This window comes from Tenrec ecaudatus, chromosome 10, assembly GCF_050624435.1.
Source record: "Tenrec ecaudatus isolate mTenEca1 chromosome 10, mTenEca1.hap1, whole genome shotgun sequence".
NCBI lineage: Eukaryota > Metazoa > Chordata > Mammalia > Afrosoricida > Tenrecidae > Tenrec > Tenrec ecaudatus.
In genome coordinates, this window is record NC_134539.1 from 127,211,275 (window position 1) to 127,230,202 (window position 18,928).

At 43.6% G+C, this 18,928-nt stretch overlaps 1 protein-coding gene across 7 annotated transcripts in view; it reads right to left on the reverse strand.

The window, feature by feature from the left end:
* STXBP4 (syntaxin binding protein 4) overlaps nt 1-18,928 on the reverse strand; it is a 178,566-nt gene that overhangs the window by 17,191 nt on the left and 142,447 nt on the right. For 6 of the 7 annotated variants that reach the window (XM_075561576.1, XM_075561570.1, XM_075561575.1 and 3 more), the window contains one exon: nt 13,028-13,085. The exons of the other annotated variant lie outside the window; for it this stretch is intronic. In XM_075561576.1, coding sequence (XP_075417691.1) covers nt 13,028-13,085 — 58 coding nt within the window. The remainder of the gene's footprint in view (nt 1-13,027; nt 13,086-18,928) is intronic. 7 annotated transcript variants of the gene reach the window in all.

Sequence of the window (18,928 nt, forward strand, 5' to 3'; positions counted from 1 at the left end):
CCCATTTTCCATTTTGCTTTTCATACCGACCTTATTTTGCTTTCCTCTTGTCTCAGTTGAAGAAACTAAGCTCAGAGGGCTTAAGTACCCTCATGAAAGATCAAACAATAGCAGAGGCAAGACGTGGATGCAGATCAAGGTCACAGTGCTATACACTGTGATAGCCCTGTCTTCAGTGTGAGCAATGGAGCATCTCTCTGACCCTGCTTTTGTTACTGTATGTCTTTCTCTGACGCTGTCTGTCTGCCTTCCTTGTTTAAGGACTTCCCACTTGCAAGGACTTGAGTAATTAAATCGAGTCAACGCAAATAATAAAAAACTATCTCCCTAAAGGTAGATGATTAGTGATCTTAATTCCATCTGCAATCTTAATTCCCATTTCCCAGGTCATCTAACATTTTCAAAGTTTCAAACATTTAGATATGGGCATCTTTGGGGGAGAAATTATTGTCAATCACATTCACCCTGTTGCTTCCTACACAAAAGACTAGGGCTGAAAAGAAGGAGCAATTGGCTTAGAACCTTGAAAATTTTTCTAAACCTGGTAACTGCATAGGAAGAAAGACAGTATACTACCATAGAATGAGGACTGCCTACTGAATGAAGACAAAGCAGGTGCTGGAGGTTTTCTGGAAAGTAATGCATGAAAGCAGCAAGCTAATTTGGAAGAGTTAGTATTTGTTAAAAATTTAAAATATACTGTTTAGCAGCAGAAATAACTCCACAACTGACTAGAGAACAGGAGAGACAGCAAAAGGTGGACTCTGTGTGAGAGAAAGAAAACCCATGTATTTCCACTAATAGAGAGGCGTACAAAAGTGGTAAGACTGCACCCTGTCAAAGGCGGAAGTGTTGCCAGACCAGGGAACCGGGCAGTGCCATCAACCTCTGGTAATATAGGTTTCAGTGCATAACCTGAATGGTGCTGAGTTTCCACCGAGCAGAACACCGGAAGACTGACTCATAGCATCCTAGAGAAAACCTGGGAAAACTGGAAGACAGGCTTCATTTTGTGAGCTATCCCTGTCACAGGTGAAATACAGGGAATAAAGAGCTTGAGGCTGGATGTCTAGCCCTGGATGTTTTATTCATTTTCGCGAATTCTAAATAACCCGAGCCATTTGGCTAGCCTTTCTCCTGACTGACAGATTCTCATCTGGTGCTTCACATTCCTATACCCTGTGAGCGGTATTTATAGAAAACCCAGAGAAAGCTGCATTTTCTCAGGCTCACGAGCACTGCAACCTCTTTACACCATCTCAGGGCTTTCTCTGGACTGGCGGGAGAGCGGTCGAAGTGTCATGTAAGTTCTGGCCCCTGATTCCTCTTTCCAATGGCGCAAAGTTGCCTTTGAACCCCCCCTGCACTGGCATCCATTTAGAATAAGGCGAGGGAGGGGGCACTAACCTCCGTTAAGTACTCATCACACATCAGGTATTTCTGTCCGGAGCTTTAACCTCTGACCTCATTCGATCCTCAAACAGTTCTAGAGTGATCGATCATTGTCTTTGTTTATGAGACGAGAAAGGGGAATACAAGGCACAGAAAATAACTTACCAAAGTCATACTCAAAAGTATCCGAAGTCATGGTGTAAGCCTTAGAACCCAATTCTGGTTGGTGTCATTCAAGTCTGAACGCCCTCCTTCCTCCTCACCAATTGCTTAAACTGCCAAAGGCAGCGTTCATTCATTTGATAGATTCATTCTGGCCTGTTAACCAGGCACCGCACCAAATGAATGGCTGCAGCTTTGAAATCCCAATTAGTGGTTATAATATCTTATAACTTATTCATAGCTAAGACTTTGGGGGAACATATTCAAAAGGTTCCTGGCTCTTCCTTAAGAGCTCAGTTGGCTTCTTCATGAAGTCTCGTCAAGAAAGCAGCGCTCACAATTCTCCTACATGCAAAAGATAGCAAGGCGACTGCACGTTGTTTTCATCTAGGTTGCACAGAAATTGCTCTGACATCTCATGAGGAGAGCTTTAGGTCTTACTGGCCAGTCAGTGGACATTGCTTAACTTATGGACCATAGGGTCCAGCAATCGCACTATTAACTACATAACCCGGGGAAATAAGAGCCATGACACAGATAAGACACAGGCATCCATGCTCATCGCAGCGTTAGTCACAGTAGCAAAAAGATGGGAGCAACCTAAGTAAATGCCCCTCAAAGGAAGAATGGATAAACGAGTAGTGCACACATGCAATGGCGTGCTACGAAACATTCAAGAATAAAGATGAGCCGTCAAAACACCTGCGAACATGGATAAAGCTGGAGGACACTAGGCTGAGTGAAATAAGCCAATCACAAAATGACAGCTACTATCATAAAAAAGGCAAGAGAATGTTTCACACATAAAGAACACCCTCTGATGGTTGCCCGGAGTGGGAGAGGAAGGAGTGTAAGTGACTAACTAGAAGGCAGACACTAATGGGTGAGAGGATATTCAATATGCAATGAGAGGGAATCAGAAAAAATATTAGGAAAGCAAAGTAAGATTCTGCGAGGAGTACAAGAGTTACAGGTCACAGAGGTGAAAGCTGTTATGTACACGATCCTGAAGAGGGGTGGGAAGGAGAACATACTTAATTTTGACAGAGGCTATTTTACATATATACTTATCTAGGTTGAGAATATATGCATGAATGCAGTAGAGCATATGGGGCAAAGTTATAAAAGCTTCTTAGCAATGAACATACACTTTTGGGGTGTACCAAGGTCAACTGACCCAACATGGTCCACAGTGCCAATTCCCCGGTTGGCTCACTGGTTGTGTGCTGGGCTGCGAACCTCGGGCTAAGTAGCCTGAAACTGCCAGTGGCGCCATGGGACAAAGGAAAGGCTTTCCATTCCATAAAGAGTTACAGTCTTGGAAACGTACAGAGGCAGCTCTGCTCTGGCCTATCGGGTCGCTATGAGGCGGCATTGACTTGACGGCCGTGAGGGTGTTTTGGTGTTGGTTTGGTAAGCAGTCGTTGGGGTCATCAAAGCTCTGAGAAGCCCTCTACGGTGCAGCTACTGGTCTCGTCCTGTCCACATCAAAAAAGAGTGAACAAAATCGGAGACTTATGAAAACAATTAGTCCAATGGGCTAGTGGAATACCCTGAGAGCAGAAGAATTTGTGCCCAGGTATCACGACTGACCATTCTGAAAGGATCACATTAGAAGGTCCTTGTGGCAGTTACATAATCTCCTGTCAACTTGAGCGAAGGGGTGGAGTCTAGTCTGTCAATCAATTCACAGCTTGATGACCACATTTGGAGCCGTGACAGAGATGAATAGCTCACTGGAGGCTAGACTCACTCGTTCTGCCTTCCCTTTCCTGCTGTTAAGACATGCAGAGAGCTTGAGGAGACATGTGGAGAAATGCCTCCACTGCCACCAGACCTTCTATCCACTGGCCTGTGATCTTCCTGCATTTGGCATCATTGCATGTGCAGCATAAGTCTAAAGAGGAATTTATGGACTATTATCGGAATTATAGACTTGATCAGGACTGGACTGGGATGTTTTCTCAATATACAATTGCTCATTTATATAAAGCTCTTTCTTATATACATATGAGTGTCTATGAATTTGTGTCTTGAGTCAACCTGGACCAACACAGTCCTGGACAGAGTGGGAGAAACATGTAGAACAAATCCCAGCTCATGAAAAACAGCAGGCTATCTGGTCAGCTCGAGACTGCTGGCACCCATGAGATTTTTCTTGGTCACCTGCCCAGGCCTGGAACTGAACTCACCTCCACGTCTCAGTTTTCAGTCATGTCATAGAGAGGCCTATCAGGGGAACAATCGTACTGGGGAGGTATGTACTTCTTAGAATAACCAACCATTTGAGCTCTAAAGGGCCATGTTTGCCTAAGGGAAATGTCAAGAAGGTGGAAAGGGGTAAGAAAGAATGAGGAGGCAGATGGGAAATGGGGAATGGGCTAAGCGATATTACAAGCTAGGGATTGCAAAAAGTGACAGAAACGATGCATTATGAATTGTTGAATGGAAAACTAATTTGCTCTGTAAGCTTTTACTCAATTCACAAGAGTATTTATACATTTACACAATACATATTGTTAAATTAAATAAATAAAATAATCTGCCAAGGTTTTAGGAAGAGCTCATGTAATAGGTTTTTATATCCAAACCCAGAGCCTGTCCCTTCTTTTCACTTTCTGATCTCTCTCATTTATAGATTCTGTGTAATAAGCTACCTTAAAAGGCTTTACTTGCACAATGAAAGTCAGTACATTGACAGGGAGCGGCCCAAGGTGCAGGCCGGATTCAGAAGAGGATGTGGAACAAGGGATATCATTGCTGATCTTGGCTGAAAGTAGAAAATACCAGAAAGATGTTTCTTTGTGTTTCATTGAGTGTGCATTTGATGGTGTGTACCGTAACAAACTATGGAAAGCTCTCAGAAGAACGGGAATTCTAGAGCACGTCACTGTGCTCATGAAGAATCTGGACATGGATCCAGGCACAGCTGTGCAGACAGAACAAAGGGATACGGGCTGGTTTCAAATCAGGCAACGTGTGTGTCTGGGTTGTATCTGCTCACACACGGAATCTTTCCACTGAGCACCTAATGAGAGAAGGTGGATAGTGCTAAGAAAAAGGCAGGATCGGGATTGGACAAAGGCTTATTAACAACTTTCGATCTGTAGCTGAAAGTAAGGAGGACTTGAATCAGTTGCTGACGAAGGTCAAGGACTGCAGCCTTCAGTGTGGATGACAACTCAATGTCAAGAAAACCCACATCCTCACAAGTGGACCAATAAGAAACATCGTGATAAATGGGGAAAAGATGGAAGTTGTCAAGATTTCATCTTGCTTTGATCCACAATCAATACTCATGAAGGCAGAATCAAGAGATCAAATGATGGATTGTATTTGGGTAACTCTGCTGCACCCCTCTATGTAGTGTTGCAAGGTAAGGATATTACTTTGAGGACTAAGGCATTTCTGACCCATCATAATATTTTCAATCTCCTCATATACATGTGAAAGATGGATATTGAATAGGAAGGCTGAAAAGAAGCATTGCATTTGAGCCATGGTGCTGGCCATAGGCTGCCGAAAGAACAGACACACCTGTCTTGGAAGAAGTACAGCCAGCATGCTTCTGAGAGGCAAGGATGGCGAGACGCTGTCTCGAGTGCTTTGGACAAGTTATCAGGAGAGACCGGTCCCCAGAGAAGGAGCTCCTGCGTGGTAAAGCGGAGAATCAGGGAGGAGAGGAAGTGCCGTGACGAGATGGATTAGCTTAGGGGCTCAACACTGGGCTCAAATGTAAGAACAATCGTGAGAACGGCTAGGCCTGGGTGGGGATTCGTTCTGTTGCACAAAGTGTCACTATGAGTGGACAGCACCTACCAACCCCAGCGACCTCATGTTCGCCCAAGGACTGGCACCTTGGCAGAGCTCCTGTGCTAGTGACATGCTTCTAGACGAGCCCACCTGAATGACAGTGCTGTTTCCAAAGTTTAAGAAGATGTGGTAAGATAAGGGAGGGAGAAAGGTGGGGAGAGGGAGGGAGAAAGGGGGAATTGATCACAACGATCGGCACATAAACCACACACCCCTCTCCAGCGGGAGAGAACAACAGAAAACATGGGGGAAGGGAGATAGGGGGAAGGGTTGGTGTAAGATATGATAATAATAATTTATAATCTACCAAGGGGGTCTGATGGTGGGGTGGGGAAGGGGGGAAAATGAGGAGCTGATACCAAGGGCTCAATAGAAATAAATGTCTTGAAATGAATGAAGGCAATATATGGACACACACAAAAACGGTATCATACAGACTTTCTATTTCTTATTAAATTTCACTTATTCTATTTTCACAAAAGTCAGAATTAAGAAGAGCCCATTATACCTAGTAATTTCTAGTTTCATGGTCTTGTATCTGAGTGGAAAACAGCACTTAACTGTAAACTTTTCTATGGAAGGCATTCCCTATAGATTTATACCATGAGTAATACACTTAGTATCAGACCTAATGATATGTTGTAGTAAAAATTCAAAAAAAAATCTATGCTGAAGATCTTAATATTGCCAATACTCAGACAGCTACAAAGAAGACTAAGTAATATGACTATCATTCAAATGTACTAACCACCTACTCATGAAAAAGATGAATAAATGGAATATTTTTTTAACCAAAAAAAATGTGGTAAGGGTCCTACTGACCCTCTTCCCACTGTTGCACCCAGACCAGTCATCTCTAATTGATCAAGGCGCTCACCAGCGAGGTCAAGCATAGCTTTGGAATGCTTCTCAAAGCAACAAAACGGTGTCACTATCAACAGACACAGTTGGTATGCATTGAAACGATTTTTATTTCTTACTCTAGAAAGAAACTTTTTTTCTTTCGAGAATCAGCACAGACTCTCTAGATTTCCCTGATATGGAAGTATTTGCAATGTTCGAAGTGGAGTACTTTCTAAGAAATGGAGAACAGGTTTTACAACGCGAGGAGCAACACCTAGAGATGTTAAGATGTGATCAATTCACCTCACTGCAGAGGAATAGAGGAAGTAGTATAAGCCAAGCTGAAGTCGCTTTTAAAAACCAATGATTGTGATTTTGAAAATTCACCAACATTATAATGTAATGCTCAAAGCAAGGGTTGGATATTAAAAATCTCATCCTGTTTATATTTATGAGTGAGTAACATCCAACAGCACGATGGTAGGCTTCCTTGGCCCCGAAGAGCCCTGTCACTTGGTATTCACATTGTGGCGCAGTCTAGTCGCGCAGAGCATCAGGGTCGGACTCTGTGGCCAGGTAGGAGGCTGGTGCACAGAGAAGGGTAAGCTGCAGAGGACAGTGCTGTTATTGTTCATCTCCCTTTGCCCGACCTGTCACCACTCCTCTTTATAAGAGACCCTGAGCCAGAATCATAATCCGAGTAAGGCACTCTTGGATTCTTGACCCTTCGAAACTGGGTATGATAATAAATGTCTGTCGTTTTAAGTTGAGAAATATTATTACACAGAACAAGGTCACTATTACAAGCATGATAATTGGGCATCAGTCTTGATAAGTCATGAATCAGTCTTTCAATTGAAAGATAAAGCAATACAATGAGAACAATGTCGCAGCTGTGCTTAATTTTTAATACTTAAACTCACTCCTTACTGACAAATACACCTTTCATAATATTTCTCAGAATAAAGCATATGAAATGTTAACAAAGATTCATTTTAGAATTACTGTAATCTGCAGTAGTACAGACACAAGGAGCCTGGCGGCCTGGTGGGGTAAGCAATGAGCTGCTTGCTCAGCAGCCGCTTAGCAGTTCCAAGCCACCAGCCGCTCTGTGGGAGAAAGGGGAGGCCATTGGTTCTCATAAAAACTGACAGTCGTGGACACACTGTGTCGGAATCACCTCCCTGGTGCTGCAAGAAGTTGGTGGAAAAATGGACGGAAAAAATCATGGATGTTTTCCACCCACTTTTTGAAGCCCCCCTGCACACTTGAACAGAGAGAAAGATATAGATCTAGTTAGTGACCAAGCTCTGCTTCCCTGCAGCTATGCAGACATACACTGGTGTACACACACGCGCACCTCTGCTAGTGCTCTGAAATTCTGGTGTAAAATGCCAACACCTCGATTAAACGTTGGCACCAGGTCAAATAGTCTCTCTTTTTTTTTGAGCCAGAAATTAAAGTAAGCAGACTACTCCAAGTATTAATCTATGCACCCTAAGCATGTGGCTGGAGAGGAATATTCAAGACACACTATATTTGTCTCTCGGCCTTCTTGGGATGCCACAAACAATCAGCCTTATTCCCTTGCCTGAGGCTTGGCTGCTGTCTGATAAAACAATTCATTTTCTGGGAAGACCATGACGGATGTCAACTTCAGGGAAGAGATGATGTATACCCAGACCAGTTATCTTTTCCAGGGTTCTGGGAGGTGATTTGAGTCACTGCTTCTTTTAATTAGAGGTCAGCGAGGCCATGGGCTGAGCTCATTACTTGCTATTCTTTTGCCTCCAAAAGCATCTCCGATCTGATCAATGAATCACTCCCACGCCCAAATTGAATGGTGTGGCTATCCAGGCTCAACATTTTGGTGGGGGCAGAGGGAGGATGAAGATGGAAAACAAAACAACTGAACAGTTCCAAGAAGCTGGCTTTACTCAGGCGTCACGTATCAGGGAACAGCACCTATCTGAGCACAGTGAAGCTCCATAAAGTAAAACCAAACCCTCCTTGCCGTCAAGTGGGCTCTGAGTCATAGTGACCACAGAACCTCTGTCTCAACACCAGCGAGGGCGTGAGGCGAGTGTCTACATGGAGCTAAAGACTGTGCTGGGTTGTTCCTACCAGGGCCAATCAAAAGGCTTCCCTTCCAGGGCTCCAGCTCATTCGATGCACAGACTTATTCTAAACGACACATGTCAAAACACGCACTGGCCATCAGAGGATGGCTGCAGACAAATTCTTTCAGTCCTATATTCGTCTTAGTCTTGTCAGGGTGCCTTCAAAAAAGAAAAAGCCTAACTCAAAGAGTGGTTTCCAAGGGCAGCTGTGGGTCAGTGAAATTCAAGACACAGAGTCAGCTCACAAGATTCTGGTCTCATGTTTTCTAGCATTCTAACATGGCAATCTGGATGAATTTTTTTCAAAGTACATAGACAGTGTGGGGGCTGATGATGAAGTTTTAAGAAACCTGTAATCTTCCTCGGTGAGAAAGAGACCAGGCAAGTTTCAGTGCGGATTATTATTTTCATCACGACAAAGCACCTGCTTATTCTTTGAGGGTCACGAAGGCTCTCTTACAGCAGGTTCATTGGGAAGTTCACCTCATCCATCCTGTAGTCCTTTTCTTGCCTCTTCAGACCTCTTTTGCTTCCCAACCTCAAGGAACATTTAAAGGAAAGTTGTTTGAGTTCCTTTGAGAAGCCCCGACTGCCATTTTGACATGTGAATGAAGAGCGCAGAAGGCGTGGGGGGAGGGTTCGAGAGGGGGAGACACCGCCTTCGCAAGTGTATAGTCCCAAAGAGCGGACATGTGGAGGGGCAGTGTTGTCGGTGGTTAGATCCAGCTCCTTGAGGGGCGTGCTCTTTTTCACTACCCTCTGGTTTATCAAGGATGACGTCCTTTCCAGGGCAGTCACTGGTCTCTGCCGAGGATATGTCCAAAGTACCTAAGATCAAGTCCCACCATTCTTGCTTCCAAGGAGCATTCTAACTGTGCTTCTTCCGCGCCAGAGTTGTTTGCCTTTCTGGCAGTCCACGGCACTGTCAGTACCCCTTGCCAGAACTCAAATGCATTCCTGGCTTCCCATGTTGATATATTTTACAGTAAAGGCTATTATGAAATTATTCCTATGCTTTTTTTATCTACTCTCGTGTACATAAGCTCGTTCATTCGAGACAGGAACCCTGTGTTTGTATTCTTTCTATTTAGTATATAATTGAGGAAATCAAAGCTCAGAGACGTTAAGCAAGCGTGCCCAAGGCTCCTCTATTATTCTATGCGAGCTCCAGCACGGAGAGCTACGTTTCTGTGAGTCCGAGCACATGCCCCTCCTTTGCCCACAGCAGGTTCATCTTCCCAAACAACCCCCCCCCCCCCCCAGTGCCATAATGATGTATTTGACTCTGACAGGCCCACACTCAGAAACTAGTTACATGCAATTCAGATTAGTCAAAGAACCCGGTACCGTGGCCTTTTCAAGTAAAAAGCTTGAGGGGGAAAGAGTAGGGAAGAGAGAGCAGGGATGAGGGGATGGACAGGCGTGGTCGGGGCAGTGAGAAACAACAACTGTGCCTCTCCTCTCACCTAGGCAGCTACATCTCACCTGTATCTCCCGTTGCAGAACCCACTGCGCTGTATATCTAGACAGAACACGTCTCATAATGATTCTGTTTACTAGCTCGATATAAGAAGGCAGGGATAAATGCAACACTTATGTGGTATTACTTCCATCAAGAATAATTAGCTCCAAATAAGCCTGAGTACTGACTGGGGTTAAGTGCTGAGAAAACAGTTTACTGGTGTTCTGCATCCCATTCCTCCGTGATGCTGGGTTAGAGTTTCTTACTGTCATTCTTTGGTCTTTCTCATCTTCAGGAAATATGCACGTGTTCTTAGAGCCAAGTTTCGGTACGGCTATTTAAAAATGGATAATGTACAGTGCACAAAACAAACCCTCGGCTGTCCAAAGTCAAGTGTGACTCATAGTGACCCCAGAGCACAGAGGGAATGCCCTCAGAGGGGTCAGGTCTATCACCTTTCAAAGGAACCCTAGTGGCACCGTGGGTTAAGTGTTTGGCAGCTATCAGTTCACACCCGCCAGAGACTCTGCAGGAGAAAGCGGAGGCAGTCTGTTTCTGAAAAGATTTAACAGCTTGGAGACAGTAGGGAACAGTTCGACTCTGACCTGGAGGGTCACCGTGAGTCAGAATTGACTTACTGACAGTCAGACCCACCACTGATTTGGAATGGCCTTGATGGCAATGTTTTGTTTTGTGTTAAATCTTTACGGCAGCAGACGGCCACAGTTCGCACGGAGCAGCTGGTGGGTTAGAACTGTTGACATTTCATTTAGCAGCCCTGAACTTTTGTGCCTCTAGAATGCCTATAAAGTATAGAACGCGGCCTAAATCAACCTGTTTACAGCGCCATTCTGGACGTGCCTCCTTACAATGAGGGCACGGAGCTGCTGCTCCGTGGATGGGGCGTGTGGGGCTCTGGAGTCAGACAACTCTGAGTACAGCCCCTGACTCCTCGGTTTTACTGCTTCTCACTGACACCTCCAGGGCCTTTGGGGATAGCAGATTCACCGATCTCCTTTCTGTTTTCCTTATGAAAGATGAGCTGAGAGCACAGTCAAGGAAGAGAACCGATAGGTTTCTACAACACACTGGCGTGTGTTTTCTAGGAGAGAAGCGGAGTGTATGAGCACTTTGTATTCCTCCCACAGGGATTGTGAGCTAGATTCCAGGGCAGCCCCGGAGCTGCCTTGCTTTCCCCTTCTTCTCCTGGGGTGCCCCTTCCCCCTTGTAGGAAGAGCCTGATGCTCTTGTCCCAGTCTGCCTGGGACGGTGGCTCGAGGCAGCTGGCTGCTGGCAATCGGCAGTGGGACTTCCTCTGGGGCACTTCTCTTGCTTCTTCCTCTTCCATTGCTACAAGGGAGAAGGCCCTTAGGCACATTTTACCTAAACTGTAGTCGCCTCTGACATTGAGCTTTGAGTTGGAAAACACTGACAGAGGCAAAGGCATCCCCCAGGGCCCTCACTCATTTACTGACATTTTCCAAAGACCTTTGAACATAGAGCCATGTTAATAATAAATGCTAGTTTGCTTTCCTTTGGTCAGACATGTCTTGTGCAGATCTTTCAGAAGCCAGGCATCGCCAAGTGTAAGACTTGCCATGATCATGACACCATCCTAATAAGAGCCTAGTACAGATGACTAGAAATGCCTACTTTGCACACTGTTGGGGGGAATTGAACGATATGGAGCATTGGAAAATGCAGCTAGCGGGTAGAGCTAGTGCCGAATCCGTGCATTTCCCTTCTCTCACTCCTTTCCCCTGACCAATTGCATAGCTAATACGAAAAGGAGACAGGAAGAAATCCAATACAAATTTGAACATTAAAAAAAATTCCAGCCATCCCTACGTGACAGGAATTTAACTCTTTCGGGGACTACAGGCAGCTAACAAAGCAGATTAGAGTGACACGTCCTTCCCGAGGAGGGATGACGGGGAAGAGCGGCACAGCGCTCAACTGATTTGTGCAGGGCACACTAGGTCCTACCCACTACACATCTTAACAAACGACATCTCTGCTTGACCGATCACTTTTTGGCAGAAATTACAAAGAAAAACTACAGCATGAATATACTTTGACCAATGTTCCCTTAAATCTTTTCGAATGTGACGTTTGCAAGTTAACAGTTCTTTAAACAGCCGTATTCGTTTTTTAAGCATAGTTTTTTCACTATGATGGTTTCTTCACAGGGCAAGTGAATGATGACTATTTACTGGGCTTGTGCCGAATTCAAAGGTCTGTGCCTACTCGGTGCGTAGCACTGAATGACTCTTACTACGGTAGTTCACATGCTCCGTAGTTTAGGCTGAGAACACGGAGGTGACGGGAAATGGAAACGTTTGGTAAAGGCACAGAGCTGGTGAAACCAAAATCTGGAGATTGCTTTGGAAATGATTTGCATATTTGAGAGAACAAGCATGTTTCCTTTTCCTCTTAAGCCGTAGACCAAGTAAAAGATGCTACAAAGTCTCTAAGCGAGTCTCCAGGTTCCGAGGGGTCTGTTGAGATTTCTCTTTGTGCTCTCCGACAGAAAGTGCCCAGAACCTTGGGGAGCAATCTCAGACTGCTTTCTCTGGAGTAAATCTAACCAGTCCAGCAGCTAGAACCCTGATTCTTCTCTCCGGCTTTCAAAGAAAGGCATCCATTACTAACAGTCTAGTACAGAAGATAAGATCTTGGAGTTGCAGGCTAGCTCTAATGTGGCCATTTAATGGTTGTTGATTTCATGATGGTTGTTTTTTGGCAAGTATTCAATCTTTTCATTTTCAAAATGGGGAGATGATGTGGTACAGATAGCTTAAGAGGTTGTTCTGGTACTCCACTGATTGCACGTTTGTTCGTATATTGTCCCATTTATCTCCTTAGATGTTTACTGCCTACCCTTTCTCTTTATTATCTAAATTTCATCATATCAGAAATGACTTTGTGGATTTCGCTTTGCTAGTGTCAGAAAAGTCAATACTTATGCTCCAGTCATAATCCTGTCCGGGCCCCCTCCTTTTTTTAAGGGTTCCTCTTAAAAAATTAGGACTAGATTTCCTTCACAAGTGGTGCTAGCATTTAAATCCCATGAAATGAAAATGGTGAGAGGTTTTTTTCTTGTTGTTACTAATTTCTTTTCAGTGCTTCTGTAACCTCTAACAGGGTTTCTTGGATTTGCTGATTATTCTGCAATTTCCAGGTTCTCTCCAGATGTGAAGAAAACTGCTTACTTGGTTGGGATGCTTGTACTTACTTGATGAAGTACTTGATTCCATCTGCTGTGTAAGCTTCCTCCCACCCGTAAGGTAGACCTAAGTGAAAGGAAACCAAAAATACACTTAATAAGATGGCGAAGATAACTTTATTTCCTGGACACAAACCTTCTATAGCGTCATAATTATTTTAGTGCGCTTCTTGTATGGAACGATTTTCTAGAAAGGGGAATCAAGACAATTCAGGGCAAGCTTTCCCACTCAGCATCTTTGGAACATAACAAATAAGTCTTACACAGTTACCAATCTGCTTTAGTTGCAATAACAGGATTATGACTTGACATTTACATGGGGTGAGCATTTTTGTCAGCAGGATTTAAGCAAGGATTCTGGGAAGAGCGGCTGGTTTTTGCCTGGAGGCAGAAGGATGGACAAGATGGCCCCTGCTTTTCTATTCTGGTTTAACGTTTCTTTAATTGGCTCCCTTTACATTATTTCACTCAGTTCTGCAGGGAATTGATGCACGAGTGCCAGATCAGCAGGGTTTAAAAGTAACTTTTGGACGACACAAAATGCCTTAAGAGTTTGAAAGTCTAGCAAAGTGATTTACAATGGATTGTGGTATTTTCCTGGGTTAATTAGGAATTTGGTGCACTAAACACAAATAGCCAAACAATGGGCTAAACTTAGATTCCATTTCTATAATAGGATTGAGTATAGTTAGTTGCCTCTATCTATAGAGATGCAGAATGAGGTAACCAAGCACTTAATAGGCCATATTTCTGTAAATGAGTACATTTTTGTTCTCATCATACTAAGAGGCTAGCACTCATGTGGAGGGAGCCACATTCAGTTGTCTTTCTATTATGGGTGGTAGCCCTCTGGGATACCAAAGCTTACCCCTCACCTCTGTTTCTAGGAGCCATGGCGGCACAGTGGCTATCTGAAAGGTCAGTGGTTGAACACACCAGCCAATCCAGGAAGAAGGATGTGGCAGTTTGCGTCCATTAAAGATATACAGCCTTGTCAACCCTACCAGGTGGTTGTAATCTGCGTCATAGAGTTAAAATTTCTGAGTCAGAATGGGTCACAAGTCGGACAACAAGATCAAGGTTGGCAGATAAAAGATTGCTACTAAAGATTTTAATTGTTCCTGTCGTATCATAGCTTCTTTGATGCGTGGCAAATACATTAACACATAAGAGAAAACGTCTCTGGAAAGCAGGTAGCCTGGGTCTCTAGAAGGTAACTGAACTATAAAGACAAAGCATTGACTTTCCTTCCCCTACATCTCATCAAGAGGCATAGAAAAAACAAAGGAGTTTTTCCAAATGAATAAAATCTTACTTTTTGGGGGAGCCGGGGGATGGTGAGTAAGTAACACATACAACAGGGACTCTGCAGAAAGCAGCACAGGAGAGTTGGTAAGAGGCAAATTCCACACTACTGGAGAAGGCGCAACATAAAGATAAGTAGGCACAAATCCACTAGGTTTTGAGGAGCTGGGGGATTTTGGCTTACACAGTGGAGGCTGGCTAGAGTTTAACCTTAGTCCCACAACCATCTCAGCCAGAGCCAAGGTCATTTGGAGATGGCGCAGGGGCTTTATCTCAACACCACCACAGCTTACAGTCACCTTGAGGCAGGATTAAACCCCTCTAGCACCATGGTCAGGGATCGGGGCTCGCTATATTGTTAGTTTGGTTTCCCTCTCTCCTCTCTATCCCCTCATAGTCTCAGTGGGCTTGCTTTTTTTCCCCTTACCTTTTCTCTCACGTCAACCTCCAGACCACTCCCCTTAGACTAGGGCAGTTATGTCTGCCCTCCACCCAGCTGAGGGAACTCCACCCTCTGCAGCATAACCCGAAGCTGGGGAAAGCCCACCCACCCTGGGGAAAGCCCACCCACCCTCCACCAGGGGATATCCTGCCCAACTTCTTCCCAGGGAAATTCCACCTGCCCCCCGACCCCCCTGCAGTGCTTAACACTTGGCTGGGGAAATCCCACTCAACTTTTCGGGGGAGATCCTGCCTGCATGGCTGTGTTGCTCCTATCTGTCCTCTGTGTTCCCACACAAATGATGAATTTCCTCCCACCTGCTGTAGTGCCACACACTGCCTAAGACAGCTCGGCAAATACTCGGCAACATTCCACGCTGCTGCGGGAACCTCTGCCCAACCTCTGCAATGATCTACCTCACCAGGGAAATTCTGCCCACCATTCATGGTGCTCTACACCAGAGCAGGAAATCCTCCAGCCTTCTGTTACATTCCCGTTGCAGTGGGCACACATACACACACTCTGCAGTGCACCAAACTGCTGTGGGCCACACTTCACGTGAGGCTTCTTGTGAGATCACCCAGGATAGCACCATCCTCGTGGGTCCACAACAACCCAACCAGTATCCCTGAGAGGACCATCCAACTTGCGTTCCAAATAACAGAATACTGACTGACAAGGGAAAGAGTGAAGTGACATGAGGGTAAAGTGGTAGGCCAATCCCATAGCAAAATTAGCTGCAGGCAGTTCAAAGAATTCCTACGAGTCCCCCAGGGAGAGCCAGTGTGCTTTGACTCTCTGGAAAATGGCATCTGGCTCCTTTAAAACAATGTAATGCAACAGCAATCAGTACCAACGACCTCAACGAAAAAACAGGAGAAATAAAAGGCAATGGCAGAAGATATCCTGAACCTAACAACGTGCATAGAAGAAGCAGACATTGATCTGCCACAGAAAGACATCTTCACAACGCTGCTTGTAGTCAAGGGAAACAATACAGAAAAATGATGAAATGATAGAGGAGATAAAGTCCACACACCAAAGGGAAATACAAGAGCATAGGGACAAGATAACAAAAACCAGTGCAGACTCATGAACTTCACAAATCGACTGGAAGAGGCAGAGAACTGCATCAGTGACCTAGAGGACAGTCAAGCAGACTATAACAAACATGAACAAAAAATCAAATAATATCATCAGAGAAGCTGAAGAAACTTAAGAGCTATATCTGGTGCTTTGAATAGGGACAACATCAGAATAATTAGCTTACCGGAGGAAGATACAACAAAGAAATCATCAACAACAATAATGAGAGAATTCTTGGAGGAAAATACCCCAGCTTAATGAATGAAAACCAGGCAACCATTCGGGAAGTTGAAAGAACACCAGCTAGACTGAATCCCAAAAAGTCACCTAGGCGCATAATAGTTAAAATATCCAACTTTGAGGAAAAGGAGAAAATCATGAGAGCAGCTAGGGAGAAACAAACAATCACATTTAAGGCTCCAAAATAAGAATATGCTCAGATCTATCAGCAGAAACTACAAAGAAGAGGAGAGAGTGGAGTAACATATTCCAAAAATTGAAGGAGAACAACGCAAACTCAAGAATACTTTACCCAGCCAAATTACCTATCAAGATAGATGTAGAATTAAGAGTCTTCCCAGACAAGGAAAAACTCAAAGAATATGTTAGAAGTAACTTAACCCTACAAAATATCCTTGCTGATCCATTATAGGCAGAAGAACAGCACTCACCACACATAAATAAGAGACTGCCACATAGAACAATCCTACCCAGAGGACAACAAAAACAGCACCCAAGATAGCATTGGCTTAAGGATGGAAAGAAGTCAATAATGAAACATACACATACACACACGTATGCACAACACACTGATAAGAAAGGGAAGTGGGAAAACACCCAACTCAAAGGTATAAGATAACATTACAGAGTCCTCAGATGGAGATAATAACCCTGAATGCCAATGGACTGAACTCAGGAATCAAAACACTGAGGTTAGCAGACTGGCTTAGACAACACAACCCATCAATATGCTGCCTACTGGAGACACACCTCAAGACTACAGACAAAAAATAGTCTGAGAATCAAAGACTGGAGTAAAACATACCAAGAAAAAGCAATTCAAAAAACCAGGGGTTGTAATCCTAATCTTGAATAAAATTGACCTCAAAGTACAAACCATAAAAAGAGATACTGAGGGAAACTATATAATGCTCAAGGAAATGGTAGACAAAGTACCACTAAGCATTTTAAACGTATATTTCCTGAACGAGAGACCCGCTGAATTCATCAACCAAACCTCCAAAAGATGAAAAAAGAAATCACAGTCTCAACAATTATTGTAGGTGATTTCAATGTACAGCTCTCTGAGAAAGATAAATCACAGGGAAAGAAACTCAACAAGGAGGCTAGAGATCTTAACACTACAATTAGATAATTTGACCTGAAATTTACAGAGATTTTCATCCAAATTAAAAATATATTCATATTCTTTTCAAGCCTACATGGCACATATTCATAGACCACTTGCTGGGGCATAAGGCAAATCTACATAAATTTAAGCACATTGATGTCATACAGACCTCTCTCTCTGACCACTGTGCCATAGGCTGGAAGACAACAAAAGGAAGATGAAGAAAACAACAGCAAACAATTGGAGGATGAATAATTCTCTATTGCAAAAGTAGTATGCAGTGGCCCAGATCAGAAATGAAATTAGGAAATTTCGAGAAACCAACAAGAATGAGAACGTGACATACCAAAACTTATGGAACACAGCAATGGCAGTCATCAGAGGACGTTTCATAGCAATACATGCACACCTGAGAAAGGAAGAGAGACTCATGATGGACATGCTGGCACAAAGTTTCCAAAAACTAGAGCAGAGTCAGCAGGACAACCCTACTAATGGCAAAAGAACAGAAATAATAAACATCAGGGCTGAGATTCAGGAGAGGGAAAATAAGAAAACTATGGAAAAAATTAATGCTGCTAAAAGTTGGTTCTTTGAAAGGATAAACAGAATCGGCAGACCGCTGGCAAACCTAACCAAAGAAAGGCGGGAACAGATTTCAATAGCAAGGATGAGGGATGGAAGAGGGGACATTACAACAGATCCTAATGAAATCAAAAGGATAATTACACAGTACTACGAAGGACTGTACTCCAATGAATTCAACAAGTTGAAAGACATGGGCAAATTCTTGGAAAAACAATTCCTCCCTAGACTATCCCCAAAGGATGTCAAGAATCTCAACAGACCCATATCGATAGAAGAAATAGACAAGATTATCAAGGGATTACCAACAAAAAAATCCCCTGGATCAGATGGCTTCAAAGGAGAATTCTACCAAGCATTTAGGGAAGAACTAACACCAATCCTACACAAACTCTTCCAGAACATAGAAAAAGATGGCAAAACCCCGAACTCCTTCTATGAAGCTAGTATAACTCTGATACCCAAATGGGCACGGATCCCACAAGAATTGAGAACTACAGACCAATATCCCTAATGAACATTGATGCAAAAATCCTTAACAAAATATTGGCCAATAGAATACAAAAGTATATAAAACAAACAACTCACAATGACCAAGTGGGATTCATACCAGGGATGTAGAGATGGTTCAACATACAAAAGACCATTAGTATAATTCACCAGATTGACCTGAAAAAACTATAAGAACCACACGATAATATCAATAGATGCAGAAAAAGTACTCAACAACATCCAACACCAATTCCTGTTTAAGACACTCAAGAAGATAGGAACAATTCCTCAAGAGAATACAAGCTATATATGAAAAACCAACAGCCAATGTGGTAGTCAATGGAGAAAAGACAAACACAATCCCACTGAAAAAGGGGACCAGACAAGGATGCCTCTTATCCCCACTCTTATTTAATATTGTACTGGAGGTTTTAACTAACAGCACAAGGCAAAGAAAAGACATCAGAGGTATTTTTCTGGGGAAGGAAGAGGTGAAACTATCGTTATTCGTTATTTGTAGATGATATGATTTTATATATGGAAAATCCCAAAAGTTCCACAAGAGGAGTTTGGCAGAGTGGCAGGATACAAGAACAACAAACAGAAGTCTATCAGATTGCTATACACATCAGATAAGACCACAGAAGAG